General features: G+C 33.2%; 2 protein-coding genes across 2 annotated transcripts; one reads left to right on the top strand and one right to left on the bottom strand.

The window, feature by feature from the left end:
• Positions 1 to 742: 742 nt before the first annotated feature.
• LOC145042034 (ras-related protein RABA1f-like) lies at positions 743 to 1,857 on the bottom strand. Its single transcript, XM_078990387.1, has 2 exons — positions 1,410 to 1,857; positions 743 to 1,278 (listed from the first exon to the last, which is right to left on the bottom strand). The coding sequence occupies exons 1-2, from the start codon at positions 1,628 to 1,630 to the stop codon at positions 846 to 848; spliced, it is 654 nt and encodes a 217-aa protein (XP_078846513.1). The 5' UTR covers positions 1,631 to 1,857; the 3' UTR covers positions 743 to 845.
• A 15,213-nt stretch (positions 1,858 to 17,070) lies between these two features.
• Positions 17,071 to 20,559, top strand: LOC145042033 (oligopeptide transporter 7-like). Its single transcript, XM_078990386.1, has 6 exons — positions 17,071 to 17,306; positions 17,417 to 18,002; positions 18,339 to 18,908; positions 18,986 to 19,241; positions 19,502 to 19,684; positions 19,797 to 20,559. The coding sequence occupies exons 1-6, from the start codon at positions 17,264 to 17,266 to the stop codon at positions 20,409 to 20,411; spliced, it is 2,253 nt and encodes a 750-aa protein (XP_078846512.1). The 5' UTR covers positions 17,071 to 17,263; the 3' UTR covers positions 20,412 to 20,559.
• Positions 20,560 to 21,629: the final 1,070 nt, after the last annotated feature.

Raw genomic sequence — 21,629 nt, 5'->3', positions numbered from 1 at the left:
ATATATATATATATATATATATATATATATATATATATATTGCTTAGTGATTAGTGAATATGTAACTGATATGTATCTAATATTAGATATACAATAATCAAAACACTTACCTTTCTTTCAATCTAATAAAAAATGCAAGTTTCATATATATATATATATATATATTCGGTTTTTCATTATTGTTGGAATCTCTCGGTTTTATTATAAAACGCCATATCTATGACAAATTAACAAGAGAGCCAAGTCAACAAGGATGAATGGCAAATGTCTCAGCCGATTACTTTGTCCTCAAATATTTATTTGTTTATTTACACGTATAGTGATTTAAATAGAAAAAACATTAATATGTTATCTCAAGTGAAAATTTTGAGATGATCTGTTATTCCGCAGCAGTTTTATGTATTTAAAAAAAATAGGCTATTTATTGAATCAGTTTAACTTTATCTATAGTTGTCTTTTATGTTTGGGTTACATGAATAAATTCTTTTATGATACATCTTTATAGTCATAAAGAGATCTCGTATAAAAAAATTATGTCTTTTATGTTTGGGTTACATGAATAAATTCTTTTATGATACATCTTTAGAGTCATAAAGAGATCTCGTATAAAAAAATTATAACATATGTTTTTCAAGATCAATGACTCTTTGTTAGTTTTTGTAAGTGATCCAGAGATTGCAAATGTCTCATGTCTCAAACCAGTTAAGATCTATTTAACACCACATAAACATATATGAAAATATAGCATAAACAAATTAAATTAAACCTTGAAATATTTTACATATTCTTCACCAAGAAATCCTTAACACTACACAAAACATATATATATTATTCAACCTAAAACATCAATTAGAGCAACACCCCGCTTTCTTAACAGCAGATACATCATCTTTACCTCCAACATTAATCGTTTGTCCCTTGGGTACAACCATGGGATCATTACCAATATCAAGTGCTTTCTTGCTCACCACATGATAAATCTGAGTCAACACTTCGGTGAAAGCATTCTCGACATTTAACGATTCAAGAGCCGATGTTTCCATGAAAAAGTTATTCTCTCTTTCTGCAAATGCCTTTGCATCATCCATTTGAACCACACGTAAATGACGTAGATCCGCTTTGTTCCCCACGAGCATGATCACAATGTTTTGATCCGTGTGATCTCGAAGCTCCTTCAACCATCTTTGAACATTTTCAAATGTTATACTACGTGTGATGTCGTATACGATCAATGCACCTACCGCTCCTCGATAATAAGCGCTAGTTATGGCCCGATACCTATTTGATATATACATATACTGTCAGATATGTATATATATGAGACTGTGTCTAGCTAATGTGGGATAACAGATACAATCAAGGTGGTGTTAGATCTAGGAATTCCATAAATTAATTAATGATGAAAATACCTTTCTTGACCCGCGGTGTCCCATATTTGGGCTTTGATGATCTTGTCATCAACGTTGATGCTACGGGTGGCGAATTCAACCCCGATGGTTGATTTGGATTCAAGGCTGAATTCATTCTTGGAGAATCGTGATAAAAGATTGGTTTTCCCAACACCTGAATCCCCGATCAAAACAACCTTGAACAAGTAATCGTAATCATCATCTGCATGAAACGCCCCCATTTCTTTAAAGGGAGATCGCAACTGTGTTCATGGAGAAGATGAGGAAGATTAGGTGATGCAGAGAAATGTGAGAAAAGAGATCCAAGATTGGATGATGATAGAAGTTTTCTTTTGTTTGATCCGATCACATAAATTTGGATGATCGTTGTAACGATTGCCGTTGTATATAGGAGAGAGAGAAAGATGTAAAGGAAAATAGAGGTTAAAAGGTATTATGTATTTAAATTAAATGTCGGATGTGACACAACCCAACTCAACCTGATCGACCTCAAATTGTGGTGATTGTTGGTTTCTAGTTCTTCCCATCCATGGATTTAAGAGTTATGAACCTATAATTTTGATAAATTTATGGATATTTTTATACATGTACTAGTTTATGGGAGATATTCTTTCAAACGTTATATAAATGAACCTATAATTTTGATAAAATTGTGGGTATTTTTATACATGTACCTGTTTTTTGATATTCTGTAAAATGGTATAAGTTATTGAAAGAAAATTACAAAAATGATCCCTATCGTTTGTTGATTTTTGTGGGTGTCGTCCATGAAGTTTTAAAGTTGGGGATTTTGTACTTTTGACCTCGTTTGGTAACTTGATCCACATCAAACTTAAAAAAAACTATTCCCCCCCCCCCCCCCCCCCCCCCCCCCCCCCCCCCTTTTTTTTTTACATTATATCTTCAAAATTAAGTTCGAGAAAATATTTTGATTTGTACCGATATAAAAAATGTTGAAGAATCATAGAAAAAACAAATTCGATTACCATACAATGGCATAAAAGTGTCATTTATTTGAAAAAAAAAACAATGATAGTAAACATTTCCAATTCAAGAGATAAAGAAATTTGGGATATCTTCAGAAAAATCCCAATATTTTCGGCAAATTTTTAATAAAGTCCTACATTTTATTTTTAAATAAAAAAGTTCCGACTTTTTCACATTTTGAATAGAAAAGTCCAAGAAACGGCTAATTTATTCACTTTAGCTATTTTTGAACTGTTCAGCAGGTCATGAGACCAAATTGTTAATTTTTCGAAAATAATAGGACTTTTTGCCAGTTTTCGTCAAAATTTCTATATAATGTATAAACATATTTTTTACATATCTATATCAATTTTTACGTATTTGTGTATTTTTTATGTTTTTATATTTATACATTTGCGTATTTTTATGTATTTTAAATGTATAAACGTATTTTTTTTACTTATTTATATGTATTTTTAACCATTTTACATATTTTTTTTATGTATTTTTATGTGTTATGTATTTATATGTATTTTTATATACTTTAATGTATTTATGTATTTTTTAAAGCTTTTTATATAGATGTTTATATATTTTAAGTGTATAAACGTATTTTTTTTACGTATTTATATATATTTTTAAGTATTTTACATTTTTTTATGTATTCTGTATTTATGTATCTTTTTAAAGTTTTTTATATAGATGTTTTTGTATATTTATTTATTTTAAATATATAAACGTATTTTTTCGTATTTTTATGTATTTTTTTAAAGTATTTTACATTTTTTTTGTGTTTTATGTGTTTCTATATGTATTATGTATTTATATCTGTATTTTTGCATATTTATGTATTTTTTTTAGTTTTTTATAAAGATGTTTATGTATATTAAATGTTTAATTGTATTCTTTTTACGTAAAAAATATATAAACACGAAAAATAATACAATTAAACATTTAATATACATAAAAATACATAAACATCTATATAAGAAAACTAAAAAAATACATAAATACACAAAAATACATATAAATACATAATACGTATAAAACACATAAAAAATATGTAAAATACTTAAGAATATATATATATATATATATATATATATATATATATATATATATATATATATATATATATATATATATATATATATATATGTTAAACAATACGTCTATACATTTAAAATACATAACTATACAAAAACATCTATATAAAACACTTTAAAAAAATACATAAACAAGTAATACATAAAAATATGTAAAATACTTAAAAATATATATAAATACGTAAAAAATACGTTTTTACATCTACAATATATAAACATCTATATAAAAAGCTTTAAAAAATACATAAAGACGTAAAAATACAAATACATATAAATACATAATACATAAAAAATAACCCATAAGAATACATAAAAAAAATATGTAAAATGATTAAAAATACATATAATAAGTAAAAAAATACTTTTATACATTTAAAATACATAAAAATACGCAAATATATACATATAAAAACATAAAAAATAAACAAATACGTAAAAATTGATATAAATATGTAAAAAATATGTTTATACATTATATAGAAATTTTGACGAAATCTACCAAAAAGTCCCATTATTTTCGAAAAATTAACAATTTGGTCTCATGACAAGCTGACACCGTATAATTCAAAACAAAATTTTCAATTTTTATAAAAACATAATTCCATCAATATTCATCAAACAACCATTTTAATTATCCAAAATAGGTCAATACAAAATCCCAAGATCACAATGTAAAACTCCGAGCGTGTGTGTGTACGGATCAAGCCGGCGCCTTCCCGCGATCGTCACTAGTACCTGAAATAATAACATCAACCACTGTAAGCACAAGGCTTAGTGAGTTCCCCAAAATACCACATATAACACATATTAGCCACTCGAGGCTATAACTCTGTGGGTCCGTGCACCCAAACTCTGTAAACCCTCAGGTTCTAGCTCTGATAAACATGCACTACATAAATCACATAGAAATAATGCAGTACAACACATAACATACATAGCATACAATACTCTGTCACATAACTCAGGTTACCTACTCAAGGTAATATAGTATAGTGAGAAGACTCACCTCGCGTATCTCGGTATCTCACAAATCCTGGAAATCCCTCGTGCTCGATCCTCCGAGCTCTAATCTTCCTATAACATTATATGCTTCTAATTAACACTTTGTATTTCTAAGGTTGACTATTTATAAGGAGTCAACACAGGTCAACTCAGGTCAACGGTCAACTCTGACCGGACTCGGCGAGTACCGAGGAGACTCGGCGAGTCTAGACGTTTTCACCACCCTCTGAAATCCTCTTACTACACGTCGAGTATCCCCCCTTTACTCGACGAGTTTCACCTGAATGAATCGCGGGGCCACCCCGACTCAACTCGCCGAGTCTCAAGGACAACTCGGCGAGTCCAGGTTTGACTCAGTCCACTCGTCACCCCTTCCAACTCACCTTGACTCACTGAGTCTACCCATGACTCGATTTGGACCACTCGCAGAGCAGTCCCAAGGCAATTTTCAAGCTACTCGCCGAGTCGGATGAACAGACTCGGCGAGTCCATGCCATGCAACCACTCCAACTCGCTTCTAAGGTCAGATCTGCTTCCAAAAACTATAGATCTGGCCTCCCTTGATTGATTCATCACGTAAAGTTCCCATCTTGGTGCTCATAACACCACCTATAGCTCCATAATGGAGTTTTTGACCTAAGGCATGAGGATTCCAATCCAAAGCCTCCATTGATCCCTAAAAAGCTTGGGTAAAGGGACACTCTGGACCTCTAAGAGTCCAGATCTATGGTTCCAACCTCATAAGGGACCAAAAGGGCACCAAATCTAGCCATGGAAGGGTTCAACAAACCCTAAATCTAAATAAACAACAACAAACAAGAAGGTAATTCGGATTTATTACCACAAGATGATGCTCTGGACTCCTAACCCACATAAATGGCTCCTTCTTGCTTTCTCTTTGGCTAGCTCTTCTCTTCCTTGCAAAAATGGCACCTCCAAGGTCAATAATGGCCTCCTACTTAGCTCCAAGTGCTCACACACGATTAGGGTTTCACTCAAGAGGCTGGTGGGCTCAAATGACGGCCATTAGGCCCTTTAAATAAGTCTCAAACCCGAGAATTTAGGGTTTCATTACTCAGCGCAGACTCGCCGAGTCCATATCCTGGACTCGCCGAGTCTAGGCGCGCTCCTTCGTCCAAATCCGCGTCTCTACTCGACGAGTCCGAGCCCCAACTCGCCGAGTCCCCCTCACAAATCAACAAAATACAATTTACACGATACCTGATAAAAGTCCGGATGTTACATTTAAATATTTTAACCTTATATATATATATATATATATATATATATATATATATATATATATATATATATATTAAATTAACCCATGTAATACATATGTCTCCCAACTAGTATTATATTATATAAAGTCAAAATAATATTTTTCAAAATTTCTAGTAATTTGGATAAAAAGATAAAAGTCGAGTTATTTCCTTATAGTTCATGTATTTAGTTTTGTAGTTATCCTGATATATTATAATGAGTAATTATAGAAAGTTTCAATTGGTAAACTATACTACTATTTTAGGAGAACTGCAAAAGTACATTGATGTCATTATTTTTTATGCTTGTTGGAGATACGACCACAATTATCTGGTTATGATTAAGAACAATCACAAAGACTATAAAGTCAAATACCACTAGGAACATACACAATCGAAGTAGTATGATGATTTTTCAAACGGAATATGGAGCGTTAACGATTCAATAGTATAAAGTAAATAAAACAAATAAGACGAAAGAAAAAGAAACATCGGGATTTTATGCGGAAACCACTCTGGGAAAAATCACAGGTATGGGATGACAACCAATTCACTATGTCGATAAGGTGATTACAATGTTGTGAAAGTTATTATTTTTATGCACATTGAATACAAGAGACCTAACCTTACATTTATAATAACAAGATCAACTTAACTATGGTATTTATAGAGATAAGAGTATATCCTAGGTAACAATTCATTAATTAATCATATACTTATGCCTAAAGAAGATGGAAAGTTAACCCTAATAATGGACAACTCAAGTAATCTTCAAGTTGCTAGGTCTAAAGGCGAGAAGTCTGAAGCCGATGGTTCTAATGCTGACATCTAGTGCTGTAAGCAAACCGAACAAACACAAACAAGGACTTGTTCATGTTCGTTCGTTTAAGTTAGCCGAACTAATGAATGAACACGAACGGATAAATGAACGAGTTTTTTTGTTCATGTCCGTTCATTTAACAAATTACATTGTTCATGTTTGTTCGTTTATGTTCGTGAACATGCTAAACGAACATAAACTAACGAGCATAAATGAAAAAAGATAAAAAAAAAACATAATTGAACATACATGAACATATAATATAGTAATGTAATCAAACATAATTAAGTATATATGAACGTAAAAGGAACTTATATGAATGAACCTAAACGAACGTAAACGAACAACATAAACACATAATTGAATGAACGAAATCATTATTCATGTCCATTCGTTTAACTGAACGAACGAGAATTTTTGTTCATGTTCATACATTAATTAAATAAATGAACAAAAATGAACTTCTCATCGAACGGTTCACGAACAGTTGGTTACTATTCAATTCTTTTGTTTACAACCCTACTACATCCAAGTAGAGAACACAACATAAACTTTTGGAGGCATATTTTTGTTGGGTTTTGGGCAATCTAACACTTCCTAAGTGTGCATGCAACCCTAATAAACCTTGGATCTATGTTTGTCTAAATACATGCAAAATAATAATTTTTTCCAAGGTTCATAACCTATCTAACATAGCATGGGGTACTTTTAAACATAAAAGAATTAGATGAGATTATATACCTTTTGATGATGAGTTTGATTCTTAAGGAGCTTGAGGGCCAAACACCAATAGTGTGAATGCCTCAAATGGAATCACAAATCACCAAAAACTCTTGGAAAACTTTGAAAGAGTGTATACACACTTATAAAATCGGTCACACACAAACACACATACTCTAGTTACACTAGTTTCACTAGTGGCTATTTCATGCAACATAAGCATGCTTATATAGTGTACATGATTAGGGTGAAACCCTAATAACCCATGTCTTTTCCTTTCCAAGGATCCATGGGTTAAAAGCTCCATGGATCATCCATGGACTTCCATATTAGCTTAGCCCATTAACAAATGAGTGTTAGCCCACACCATATAAAACCAATAGCCCACAATCTAATTAGTCTTCCTTTTAATCTCTAAATTAATTCATAATTAATTTAAGACTAAGACTAATTAAATAACATGACTTCATATTAATATATTATAACTTATAATATATTAATAATCATATGTGTATAACTCTCATAAAATTATCCATAAATAGTTTGGATGAAATGCAACCCAAATGGACCATGTCGGGTCGGGTCAAGTATATACCAAATAAGTTATAGACTTAGACACCTTATCCAACAAACTCCCACTTGGATAAGTCTAATAACTATATTTGCGTATGTTACTTCAGGAACCAACCAGCAATCGTAGCTCTCGAAAACTCTGTTGAACTATGAAGCGCCATTTTAGATAAGTGATCATACAATCCTCTGTTCTCATGATATCAGCCGGACAAATACATGGAACAACGTCGTACTTATTGTCCAGCAGTTTGTTTCCCAGTTTTCGATTTGTTTGACAAAGAACTTAATCGAACACATCAATTTAGTTCTGATCGGCCGGTACATAGGTCACAACAAAATCATCGAGGGGCCCAGATATCGCTTCTATTTCTAGAAGGAACAAATAAACTTCGACTCATATACTTGTTCTACTACTTGTTGAATTGTACACAAAGGCACGTTTTATAACATCAAGTTACTGATGCGTTTACGTGCAATCAGTGCACAACCAACTCATAGGTAACAACTCATATCTCTAGGTTTGAAGATTTATATGATATTGCTGTCTCACGATCACTCGAGATAAATTCCATGAAGTGATACAAGTGAGCGTGGGTTTATTCCAATACTCATAACTTATGAGCACTCATGAATGTTGTAGCAACCATTGCTATGACTAAACCCATTTAGCCATCTACAAACTCGACTCATGACAGCCTTGATTCATACCTACTTCCAACATATGAACGACTGTGGAGTGTTTAAATAACTTAGTTATTCGGAAAGAATAACCTAGCTATTTTGGAAGTCAAAACATGCAAAGTGAAACACAATAATAATTGAATCCAATATGGTCTCAGAACCCTTTTGAATATAAATAGAACCACCTTTTATTTATCACCATATTGATTACACATTATTCATTGTATAATGTTTCAAACAATCAACTTAAGACTTGAATAAAAACAACAGTCGTCCCATGCTCCTAGCATGTACACTTTGTTTTTCTAAACAATAGTTATGCCATACTCTGAGTATGCACATTATGTTTGTCTATGATCCTTACATTATGATGTAGATCAATTGAACATGATTCCAATGATACTCATTTCACAATCCCAAATCCTTATTGTAAATGTAAGAATTTCTAATTTCTACCATTTACCAAAAATCTGTTAGACTTTAAACTTATATGCATTGTTCCTCTTGTAATGATTATTCACAAAGTCACCAGAACCTTGTCACCAGTCATTATAGAGTATTCCAAAGAAGGTCAACTTCTATGGAACGAAAGTCTCATATTCAAAGTACATTGCTTTGAACATCCTTCCTGCATTAAGGTTTTCTAATCTTACATAGATTGAATAACTTCCACCTATGGAGACATTTCCATAGTCCCATTTTGACTATCACTTCCGAACAAGAGTTACCTCTTTTCAGAAAATGTCAATATGGTCCTGCCAAAATTAACACTATACTTCCAAATATCCCTGAGCAACCAATCTTTGGCAAACCTCAGATTGTCCTCGACAATTGCTTCATCACTTTAGTCATATCCAGTTCTAGACTTTTCCCTTCTAAATGCCCTGAGCATTTGGAAAATTTAGAAAGGATGAATATTATAGCACATGTAATCGATCCTATATCTGACACATATGGGACACGATTCATGATGTCTCACATAAAGACATGATACTAGACTAGTCTTTTGCTACAATATTTTTTATTTACCATGTTTTCAAAATTTAACTATGAAGAGGGATGCTGTAGTCATAATTTAATTTTGAGAACGCAATATATATAGAATTTCCTTAAGTCGAACCATTCAGACATAAAATTCATATATATGTCCTTGACTAAAGATGATTAAAATTTCAATCTAAGCTTCTAGAATTGAAATGAAGTATAATTTTCTCTCCCTTAATTATAGCAAAACGACTTTTTCAACCCCTGCAACTTCACGAATTAAAACTTTTGTTTTTCTATAATTAACATTGCTAGCTTGAAATACTAATCATAATTATCATGCTCCCACTAACATGATGATTATCAGCATAACACTTATGCTCCCACTAGCTCTGACATATTTCCAGAAATCTGTTGGATTTCTGAAATTTAGATTCATACACCCTTTCTAGATAGCTCACATGTGTGTCTAAACAATTTTCAGAACTATGAAAAGGGATGCCGCAATCATAGTCTCAATTCCTTAGACCTTTTCCATTTCTCACAAGTCCATGTTAGTGTGCCGGTTAACCACACGCGCTCCACTAACGACTTTTGAAAATGCAAATAACACAATTGCTATCTACTTAAAATCTACTTAGTGAAAGCGTTTCCTCACCATCATTCTCATGAATCGGAGAGAAACCTTATGACACTTAGATTTTACAGTGTATGAGTTCCTATCCATGTGAATTTGTCAAAACCATAATCACAAGATAAGGTTAGTGACAAATTCAGCCTTACATGGATTAAACTTGTTTAATCTTAGTTTCTTGTCACCTTGGTAGCACAAGGCCCACCAATGCTTCCAAGTTGAACTCTAATAACTCACATGCAAATTCAACTTATTTGAAGTAGGTACCGAAATAAGAATTATGTCAACACGATAGGTTGCAAACCTTAAGTCGTTTGCTAGTGATATATTACAGGTTTTACTCTTGATTAAATCTTGAAACTCTTTCAGAATCTTTAAGGCTCCCACTGTCCCCTTGACATATAAGTTTCCCCAGTCAAGAACCATTCCTTGACAAAACAAATATTCAAGGGATAGTGCGGATTCTTATCAAGACTAACACTTCACACAATTGGTCTTAGTTGGTCTTTGTCTCATCCAAGACATCACAACTTACCAATCTCAAATGTACAAGAGTAGAAAACATTTTACTCTTACATTTGACTAGTGTTAATAAATCTTCCTTTATGTCACTCAAGGTTACAATCTTGGAGTATGACTCTAAGAATTGTTTTGGAACGAAGTATGACTCATCTTCTTGATTTTAACCGATCCAACAGTTCATGACCTCTCTTCTTAGCCATAACAATGCACTAAGACGTCCTTAGAGTATGAATTTGTGATATGGTTTCATAATCATTAAGATGATCATGAAATATGATACTAAAGTACTCTCACATCCTTTCAGATTTGAGAAACTTTTATCTTTCTGCCTAATTTGATTCTTCTCATTTGTTTTGTCATACATTGTAACCTTTCCAATGTTACATAATTACACTTAACCTTATAAGTATAATCATATTTACTAATCTTTAGTAAATCATGACAAATCAATCTTTGTGGTGGACCTTGACCAGCGCACACCCAGTGTACCTAATTCCTTAGTCCTTTAATTGACTCACATATACATGTGATCAAAGAATTAGTCTTAATTTTCAAAGATGAAAATTCTCATTCATTATACAATACAACTTTTATGATTCCAAGTTTTTTGTCCAATTGAAACTTGGGTGATGAAAAACTTTCTTCATTTGGTAAATTTAGACACTACCACAAATGAAAGAATCAAATCCACTTTCTAATATTGCTATTACTGGAAACATATAATTAACAATTTTCCACAGATGCCATTGTAAGGATATTTTTAAAATAAATAAAACTAAAACCCTTTTTTTCTTTTATTTTAAAACTTTGTGGAAAAACTTATCCTTACAATCCACATGAAAACCTTGTTGTTATCTATTCATAAGCAATATATTATAACTCTTAAGCAACAGCTCAAAATTCTGATTACCGAACCATGCGATTGAAACCCACCTTCGCAATCAGAATCAACATATACTTACTTTAAGCTTCCTATATTTTCTTTGATTCTTAAAACATCAACATGTGACCCATTCACATTATGTAATAAGAATCTCCAAATAGAAACTTAATAGAGTTAGTCAGTGGACTTTAACTGAAGTAGAGTCAAACTTTTTGACTTGATCAATCTTATGATCTTTCAGGTAAATATGGCAGCTTCGCAATCAGTGTCCCTCCCTTTGGAAATAAAACATATAGACCCTTTGGTAATGGCACATGAGACTATCTCACACTTAGCATTTCTCTTTACCATTTGGTCAACCGAGTTGACTATGGCCGATCCCTTTCCATCGGGAAGAGAAATGCTTTTCTAGATATCCAATGCAACCATTGCCAATGTCCATTTAAGATTTGGGAAGTTGTTCTTTTAATCAAATTTGCTTTACTGGTGTTCCAAATCATTGTTGATTCCACAACACCAAGCAAATGGATAACATCATTAAGGGTCACGTCATAGTCTGTCTTATAATAGTCCCAAAGAGACTCACTATATTACTAAGAAAGTGATTGAACATCCAACTTTCACGAGACTTTGACACCTAACTCTCCCGGCTTGTCAATATGTGACTTTATCTCCAAGATGTGAGCACACATAGACTATGCTTGCCAATAGGTATTGAGTGACTTTAAACTTTTTAAGAACTTGTGGGTGAGGGAGAATAATTGGAGGAGGTGGAGGGAGTGAAGCATGATGTTGAGGCACACCATCTTCAAGAGATTTGGGAAGATCATAGTTGTCTGAACCAGACATCTATAATGGGAGAAAATCAAGTTAGTTGTTTCAAAATCCTTAATATAACACCCAATATGAAATATTAAGGCTAGGACCCAACACAATATTTTATAATTTTGAAGAGGGATGCCGTAATCCAAGCTATAAAATATTTGAAGGTAGGCGAATGACGATTCATGAATTTCCACCATGAAAAAATGAAATAATTTATTAGGTTTTAATTGGATTTGAAATTCCTAGATCTTTTGAGATTCATTGAACTTTCCAATGGCATGTTTCAATCTCGAGTGTGCCCTCTCAAATTTTGTGACTGGGATGCCGAGGATCACAAAACAAGGTGTGAATAACCATACCAATTCACTTGGTACCCTTAATATTATCACCTAATCGATGTGCTGGTTAACCACGCACGCTCCATTGATCTATAACAAACATTAAGTCACCATTCGTGGTCCTTACTAGTCCAAGTTAGTGTGCCGGTTAACCACACACGCTCCACCAACGACTTGGTAAGGTACAAAGTGTGAATTCCATGGGCTAGCACCAAATTCACATTTTTCCTAAAGTAACTAAGATTGTGAATTAAATAAAAATATTTAGTTACTTTATAATAATCATTATACTTTTAATGAGAATTTAAAGTCATTGTTCTACCCGTTCGGCTAACGACTCTCCACCGATCAAGCAAGCGGTGGGTGAGAGTGGACACCCATTAAGTCGCCATTTTATAGGCAACAACCTTATACCCACCTTATAGACTGGCTTTGTGAATGAGGCCTACTAACGGTAAAACGACTTGTTCTTATACATATATATAATAATTAACCATTAATGTTATAAATAGTATAAGTGTTGAATTTTAACTTTTAAAATTCTAAGTGTTGGAATTAAAGTTTATTAAAGTGTGTGAAACTTTTCCAAATTCCAAAACTTGAGGGCAAGTTTTGTAACTCTTCAAAACTTTTCATTTCATAACTTATGAATTAAAGGTTCATAAAATGAAGACTCTTCATTTTATGTAACTTATGTGTTTTTAATGTGTGTTAAAGAAAAGTGACTTTTGGATATCCATAACTTGAGGACAAATTATGGACTCCATTAAAACACATAAATGATCAAGAATTAATCCTAAACAATTCAGCAAATGATTCCTATCATCTTCTAAATTCATAAGAACATGAACATATTATCAAAGTTTCAAAGATTATATGAACACATACAAAGCATGAAATTTTGATATATGCTATTGTAAATGGATTAGAACAACCATTACACCAACTAAAATAAGTTTTAAAACATCAAAACAGTTTAGGGTAAAGTTTCTAGTCCATTTCCAGCAACAAAAGTCGAAAATCTGCATTCTGAACCTTCTACTCGCCGAGTGCACGAACCTAATTGGCGAGTAGGATGAATTTTGCCTAGGACTCGGCGAGTCCCCCCATGGACTCGGCAAGTCCATCATGCAGACAACAAAAATTTCAACTTTTTTTTTTTCACTATTTTGCATCAAGTATCAAACAAGCAAGCCTAGTCTCTGATACCACTGTTGGGTTTTGAGCAATCTAACACTTCCTAAGTGTGCATGCAACCCTAATAAACCTTGGATCTATGTTTGTCTAAATACATGCAAAATAATAATTTTTTCCAAGGTTCATAACCTATCTAACATAGCATGGGGTACTTTTAAACATAAAAGAATTAGATGAGATTACATACCTTTTGATGATGAGTTTGATTCCTAAGGAGTTTGAGGGCCAAGCACCAATAGTGTGAATGTCTCAAATGGAATCACAAATCACCACAAAATCTTGGAAAACTTTGAGAGAGTGTATACACACTTATAAAATCGGTCACACACAAACACACATACTCTAGTTACACTAGTTTCACTAGTGGCTATTTCATGCAACATAAGCATGCTTATATAGTGTACATGATTAGGGTGAAACCCTAATAACCCATGTCTTTTCCTTTCCAAGGATCCATGGGTTAAAAGCTCCATGGATCATCCATGGACTTCCATATTAGCTTAGCCCATTAACAAATGAGTGTTAGCCCACACCATATAAAACCAATAGCCCACAATCTAATTAGTCTTCCTTTTAATCTCTAAATTAATTCATAATTAATTTAAGACTAAGACTAATTAAATAACATGACTTCATATTAATATATTATAACTTATAATATATTAATAACCATATGTGTATAACTCTCATAAAATTATCCATAAATAGTTTGGATGAAATGCAACCCAAATGGACCATGCCGGGTCGGGTCAAGTATATACCAAATAAGTTATAGACTTAGACACCTTATCCAACAATTTCATCCAATTTGAGAACACAACATAGACTTTTGGAGGCATATTTCAAAATTTTGTACCACAAAGTCCCAAATTCAAAAACATCAACAGATTGAAAACCACATAACAACTCTAAATTCTTAATTCTCGATATAACCTCAAATGAGAATTGTAACAAAAATATCCTCAAATGTAAATTGCATTCTCCACCAAGAGCCTCATAACTCAATTGCATTTATGTGAACCTACTAAGTTCAAACATAAGTTAAAATTGGCTATCATAATGTGTTTGTAAGAATATATGTATGATTTTCATTAGAACTGAACTTGCTTACAGTGAAAACACCTCTAGCAATGATCTCTCTAATAAAGTGATAACATATATCAATATGTTTCATCCGATCGTGAAACATTTGAACATCGGTTAGAAAAATTCTCGTAGATTGTCGCAGTACACAATATTGGCCTTCAACATGTCACTAAGTTATCTAATTAAACACTTCAACCAAATTGCTTCTTTATCAGTTTCCGTTATAGACATACACTCAACTAGTGGATAATGCATTTATAGATCACGACTAAATGTTAGTCTCCTTATCAATTCCTTGTGAAGGGGATTGATTGATAACATAGCAAATACTTGAAGGTCAAGAGCACAAACCATACTTTCTATATAGTTATGTTATTCAGTCTTTCGGCCACGCCGTTTATTGGAGTGTGAGTCACTACGTGATGACAAGTAATTCCTTCATTTTGAAAATACACATTTAACTTGTCTGAAACAAAACTTTAAACTGTTATTCATGCGAATATCTCTTTAACTCCAACCCGAATACTTCTCAAGTAATAATTTTTCTAGCTTTTAATATTTGAAAAAAATTCACTTATCACTACAAGAAACATTTGTCTTATGTATAGGTACAAATGTCTCTTAAATAGCTTTTAGAGATGATTTGTCGCATTAATAAGGTTTGTGTAGACAAAATCCCCCACTTATAGCCCACTTTGTCTAGGGTAAGTTTTCGTCGACATATAGCTGTCAACGTTTCTCTTTCATATTTATTTTTTAAGCGACAGGTCTCCTATGTGTGTGTATGTGTGCAGGTTCTCAAAAAAAAATTGATGAAATGCTTTACAAACAACTTATCTCGTGCACAGATTAACACAAAAAACCTTTGCGTCATTTTTTACTCTACTTGTTACAAAAATACATAAATTTAAACATAACCATTCTAATTCCTTAAAACTAGGTAACAACTTGATAATGTAGTATAAAAATGATTTAAAGTCAGAGAAAATAATAAAACAACGATCAATGTGAAAAATCTTTGTTTTATTTTTATCTAACTTTAAATAATATTTGTTATTTCATAAAATCCAAGTGTCACACAATCACCGAAAAACAATTGCTTGATCATATATATATGAGCCATGCAAAAGTTGAAAAAAATTAAAATGTTTATAGTCTGAAAAAAGAAGACTTTGTTATTCTAACATCTGCGAGCTACTAAAAAAATTTAAAATCTAAACAAACTGATTTTTTTAAACTTCAAAGTGATTTTTTAATATTTTTATGGTTTTGTTATAAATAAGTAACAAATCTATATCAACTTTTATGTATTATTGTATAAAAACTAAAAATAAAAATGGTATGAATTAACGTATATATTTGATAAAAACCAACAACTTTTGTTGCAAAGTTATAACTAAACATTATAATCAGTGATCAAAAAATTTGATACATAAATAGATGAAAATAAACTTCGGTTTTTTCAATTAAATCCATTAAAAACGTATCATAAATATTTTTTTTTCGAGAAATTAACAATACTGTATTAAATAATGTTTTATAAAATTTGGCAAAAAAGTATAAGAATATATTATGATTTTTTTTATATTTATATAAACAACTTCAATGACAATTATTGTAATAAATCTTTATTTATAAATTTATCAAAAATATCATGTTTGTATCGTCGAACTTTTTTTTAGTTTTGTCATTTTTTTTTCAAATTGTTTATTATTAATAAAGTTTGAAAAATATAAATTAAAAAAAAACTTTATATATATATATATATATATATATATATATATATATATATATATATGTTTTTTTAGACTAGAAAATGTCTGAAGATATTAGAAGAATTTGGTCTATATCTGCGCCAAGAAGAAGACGCACAAATATTTTTATGTCTGCAGTCTTAAGAAAAAACAAACATTTTGCGAACGCTAACGTTTGTACGTGGTCTGCACGGCGCAGACAGAAGACACCACGTGAATCTGGAGATAAAAAAAAAAAACACTACACTTAAGCCGACGTGTATATTGTATCTGGTCGTGAAAGCCATATCCTACAAGAGGTTATGGGTTATAACTTATGTCATCCCTAATATTTAAAACAAAATAATGATCACCAATCACCTTCTTCTTTCCAAATTCGTCAGCGATGACTTCAAATTGGACGTTTATCACCAAAGATTCTCAGATTCATCGAAGCTCAGTCATCCACTTCATTAAACATCATATACTCCCTTCTCCAGTGAAGTGGAGGAGAGGGAGACGATGAAAGACTTTGTAGAAGAAGATGAAATCACATCTCCACTTCGTAAGCAAATTCACTCAAATTTTAACTCAACTTCATCAATCGCAGATACCCGCTGACCAGTTCTGGCGATTCTGTTTGATTTTTCTCCGAATTAATTTGTAAATGTGCAGTTTTGAAGAACACCCAAATCGATGGATCCACCTCCACCTCCACCTCCGCCGCGCCGGAGGAGAACTCGCCAATAGAGCAAGTTGCCCTCACGGTTCCGGTGACAGACGACCCGAGTTTACCGGTGGTTACGTTCAGGATGTGGACGCTCGGGACAGTCGCCTGCGTGCTACTTTCTTTCCTCAATCAATTCTTCTGGTATCGCCGTGAGCCTCTCTCGATAACCTCGATTTCAGCTCAGATCGCCGTCGTCCCTCTTGGCCACCTCATGGCGGCGACCATTACTGATAGGGTTTTCTTCCAGGGAAAGAAGTACGAATTCTCACTCAACCCCGGACCTTTCAATGTGAAAGAACATGTGTTGATCACGATCTTCGCCAACTCCGGCGCCGGAAATCCTTACGCGATTCATATTGTGAGCGCCGTGAAGATATTTTACGGCAAGACGTTGACTTTTTGGGTGTCGTTGATTGTAGTGGTGACGACGCAGGTATTGGGGTTTGGTTGGGCCGGGATCTTCCGTCGGTATTTGGTGGAGCCGGCCGCCATGTGGTGGCCTCAAAATCTTGTCCAAGTTTCCCTCTTCAGGTACACCTTGCAAAATGGAACTATTCATTCAATTCTGACCACTTTTTACATTCTAAAGTTCCAATCTTTTGTGCTTAATTAGAATCTTGAAATTTACTCTATAAATTCTTGAAAGCCAACATGTTTTAAACCATTGTTGACCATACCTCATACCTGAAAAGAAAAAGAGATAAAAAAATGTGTTTACTGTAGTGCATTTATGATAGTGTATAACTGTGTATCATGAATGAAAATCACTCTCTCTTAAACAATTCTTTTGGATAGAAAATCAAAAACTACATATATGATATGATACCTAACAACATAACATTGATTATTATTATTTTAATCTTGTAGGGCGTTACATGAGAGAGAGAAGAGGCCAAAGGGTGGGTTAACTCGCAATGAGTTTTTCCTAATTGCTTTCATTTGCAGTTTTGCTTACTACGTCCTCCCAGGATACCTTTTCCCAATGCTTTCCTCCCTTTCATGGATATGTTGGATCTACCCAAAATCCGTATTAGCCCAACAAATCGGGTCGGGCCTCCATGGGCTTGGTGTGGGTGCCATTGGGTTCGACTGGTCCAGTATTTCCTCTTACCTCGGTAGCCCACTGGCTAGCCCATGGTTCGCCACTGCCAACATTGCTGTTGGCTATGGTCTAGTCACCTATGTCATAACCCCTCTTGCATACTGGTTCAATGTCTATGAAGCAAAACGGTTCCCAATCTTCTCAGATGACCTCTTCACCTCAACCGGTCAACCCTACAACACCTCAGCCATTATTGACTCAAATTTCCACTTTGACTCAGTTGCTTATGAGCAAGAAGGTCAGATTTATCTTAGCATCTTCTTCGCCATGGCTTATGCTGTTAGCTTTGCGTGTCTCACTGCTACTGTGGTCCATGTGTTGGTGTTTCATGGGAGGTGTGAATCCTTTTGTCCCTTTTGAATCTTTTTAGAGTGTGAACAATGTTTTATGTAATGTTTTTATGTTGGTGTAGAGAAATATGGGATCTAAGTAAGTCTGCATTTCAAGAAAAGAATATGGACGTGCATAGTAGGCTTATGAGACGATATAAACAAGTGCCACAGTGGTGGTTCACTTGTATTCTGTTGACAAATATTGTTGCAACGTTATTCGTATGTGAATATTATAAAACTCAACTTCAATTACCATGGTGGGCGTTCTTGTTGGCATGTGGACTCTCGTTTTTTTTCACACTTCCTATTGGTGTCATCACTGCCACAACAAACCAGGTATCTTGGATTCTATAATCTATACTATAATAAATTAATAATATTTCTTCAAAAGAGTTATCTTTTTAATAACCCCTGAGCTGGCCCACACTGTTAAAACATTATGTGAGATGTAAATCAGGTACACACTGGCCCACTAGGTGGCTCGCATAAGACTTGAACCTTGTAACCTATGTTATGAACTTACGATGTTTAACATTGGTATCTTATATTTGGAGGTGTAACATGGGTATTTTGGTAATTTGGTGTTTATGCAACAGACACCAGGGTTGAATGTGATTACGGAGTACATCATAGGATACTTGTACCCAGGATACCCTGTGGCCAACATGTGTTTTAAGGTTTACGGATACATTAGTGTGAAACAAGGGATCGCGTTTTTACATGACTTCAAACTTGGACATTACATGAAGATCCCTCCAAGATCAATGTTCATGGCTCAGGTTCCTTCCCTTCACCGATTTATTTATTTATTATTATTTTTTTTTATTTAGAACAGCTAACACACATCCACTACTCTACTCCTAAATCTACACTTTTAATCAATGTGATCAGATATGCGGGACACTGATATCAGCACTGGTGCACTTAGGAACCGCATGGTGGCTAATGGACACAGTCCCAAACATATGTGAAAGAGCCTTGCTGCCCCCGGGCAGCCCATGGACCTGCCCGGGTGACCATGTCTTCTATGACGCCTCAGTCATATGGGGTCTAATTGGTCCCCAAAGAATCTTTGGTAATCTAGGCTACTACAACTCCATAAACTGGTTCTTTTTAGCAGGAGCAATTGCTCCTATTCTAGTTTGGCTCTTACACAAGGCTTTTCCTACTCAAAACTGGATTAAACTCATCACAACACCAGTTTTATTAGGTGCAACAATCAACATGCCTCCTGCCACTTCTGTGAACTACAACAGTTGGATTATTATTGGTTTTTTATCGGGATTTGTAGCGTATAGATACCATCATAACTGGTGGGGCCGACATAATTATGTGTTGTCAGGGGCTTTAGATGCAGGATTGGCGTTTATGGGGGTGTTGTTGTATGTTAGTTTGGATATGGAGGGAGTTAGTTTAAATTGGTGGGGAAGTAAACCGGATGGTTGTTCTTTGGCTTCTTGTCCTGCTGCTAAAGGTATCGTGGTTGATGGATGCCCGATTATTTGATTTTGTAATATTATTGTTGAAGGTCTATGTATAGATTTGTAGATGTGATGTTTGTTGCTTTTCATTTCACTATTTACAATAATGTTGGAGTGTAAATGTACATTACAAGAAAATCTGAAATAGCTATGGATATTTTTTGGTGTTGTTATTCGATATCGTTAATTTAATTCGATTCTTTTAAATTTTTAATTGGTGAATTTACATCTTACTCGATATCTCCTCAATTCGATTCTAATTAAAATTGATTTAGGTTTATGGCATTTGGTGATAGTATGAAATGTTAATGTATTTCAAAGATTTGTTGATAAAAGATGGTGTATATGTTAGTAGATAATGAAGATCTGAAAGATTAAACCAAATCTTAATCAAAATGATAAAGTACCTAACTGTTGGCTAGGGTTTGAAAATGTTGGTAAAAATTGTTGTGAATTTGTATATTGGTTAGAATATCATTACAAAACAAGTTCTTTAACAAAATTGTTAAGTGATATTTGATTTGGTAAAATGTGTCAATTTAAGATTATGGATTATCTATTGATAATGAAAGGGATTGTTAATTCTTAATAAAGGGATATATTATAGAGATTTGCAAATATAGCAAAAATTTCTAATTATTTTTCTAAAAATAGCCAAAAATTAGCAAATTACATAAAAATAGCCACTAAAATTGCAGATCATTAGGACCATCTATGAAATCGGAAGTCCATCTACGAACTTTCAAGTCATTAATGCACGACTTGTGCATAAAAGACTTGTACATTCGAAGATGGACTTCCATATGATATTTGACCATGTGAAATTGAAAAAGACAAGTATGAATACCATTTTCTTTTTGGATAACCCTCGTTTTTTCATCTTCCAACTCGGAAAAACTCTCTTACAACCTCTTATTAAAGAATGATGGAAAACGTATCAAAACCTTCATGGTGTTGATTTTTATGAGTAGTCAGCCCATTTATTATGATTAGCCGTATAGTTTACATGATTACCACATAAAAAATATATTAAGATTAGGGTTTTTTAGTTAATAGCTTTAAAATATATAATAATAAAATAATTTGATTTAAGATATTTTTCGATCAATTTTAATCTGGTTTTAATCTTAAAGTACAAGCATTAATATTTGAAGACTAGAGGACCGGTCTAGGGTTATGACTCACCGTGTAACACCCGTTTATTTATTAGTTAAATAAATTAATTAATGGACGAATGGTAGTC

Source organism: Lactuca saligna, chromosome 4 (assembly GCF_052625555.1).
Source record: "Lactuca saligna cultivar CGN05327 chromosome 4, ASM5262555v1, whole genome shotgun sequence".
NCBI lineage: Eukaryota > Viridiplantae > Streptophyta > Magnoliopsida > Asterales > Asteraceae > Lactuca > Lactuca saligna.
The sequence above is the reverse complement of the archived record's forward strand: the minus strand, read 5'-3'. Positions and strand labels throughout refer to the sequence as shown.

Bases quoted from the DNA above. Each gene is read 5' to 3' on its own strand.
- LOC145042033 (XM_078990386.1), top strand. From the start codon at position 17,264: ATGAAAGACTTTGTAGAAGAAGATGAAATCACATCTCCACTTC. The intron at 18,909-18,985 runs GTGTGAATCCTT...ATGTTGGTGTAG, and splicing joins GTGTTGGTGTTTCATGGGAG to AGAAATATGGGATCTAAGTA. The intron at 19,242-19,501 runs GTATCTTGGATT...TTTATGCAACAG, and splicing joins TCACTGCCACAACAAACCAG to ACACCAGGGTTGAATGTGAT.
- LOC145042034 (XM_078990387.1), bottom strand. From the start codon at position 1,630: ATGGGGGCGTTTCATGCAGATGATGATTACGATTACTTGTTCAAGGTT. The intron at 1,279-1,409 runs GTATTTTCATCA...TATATCAAATAG, and splicing joins GACACCGCGGGTCAAGAAAG to GTATCGGGCCATAACTAGCG.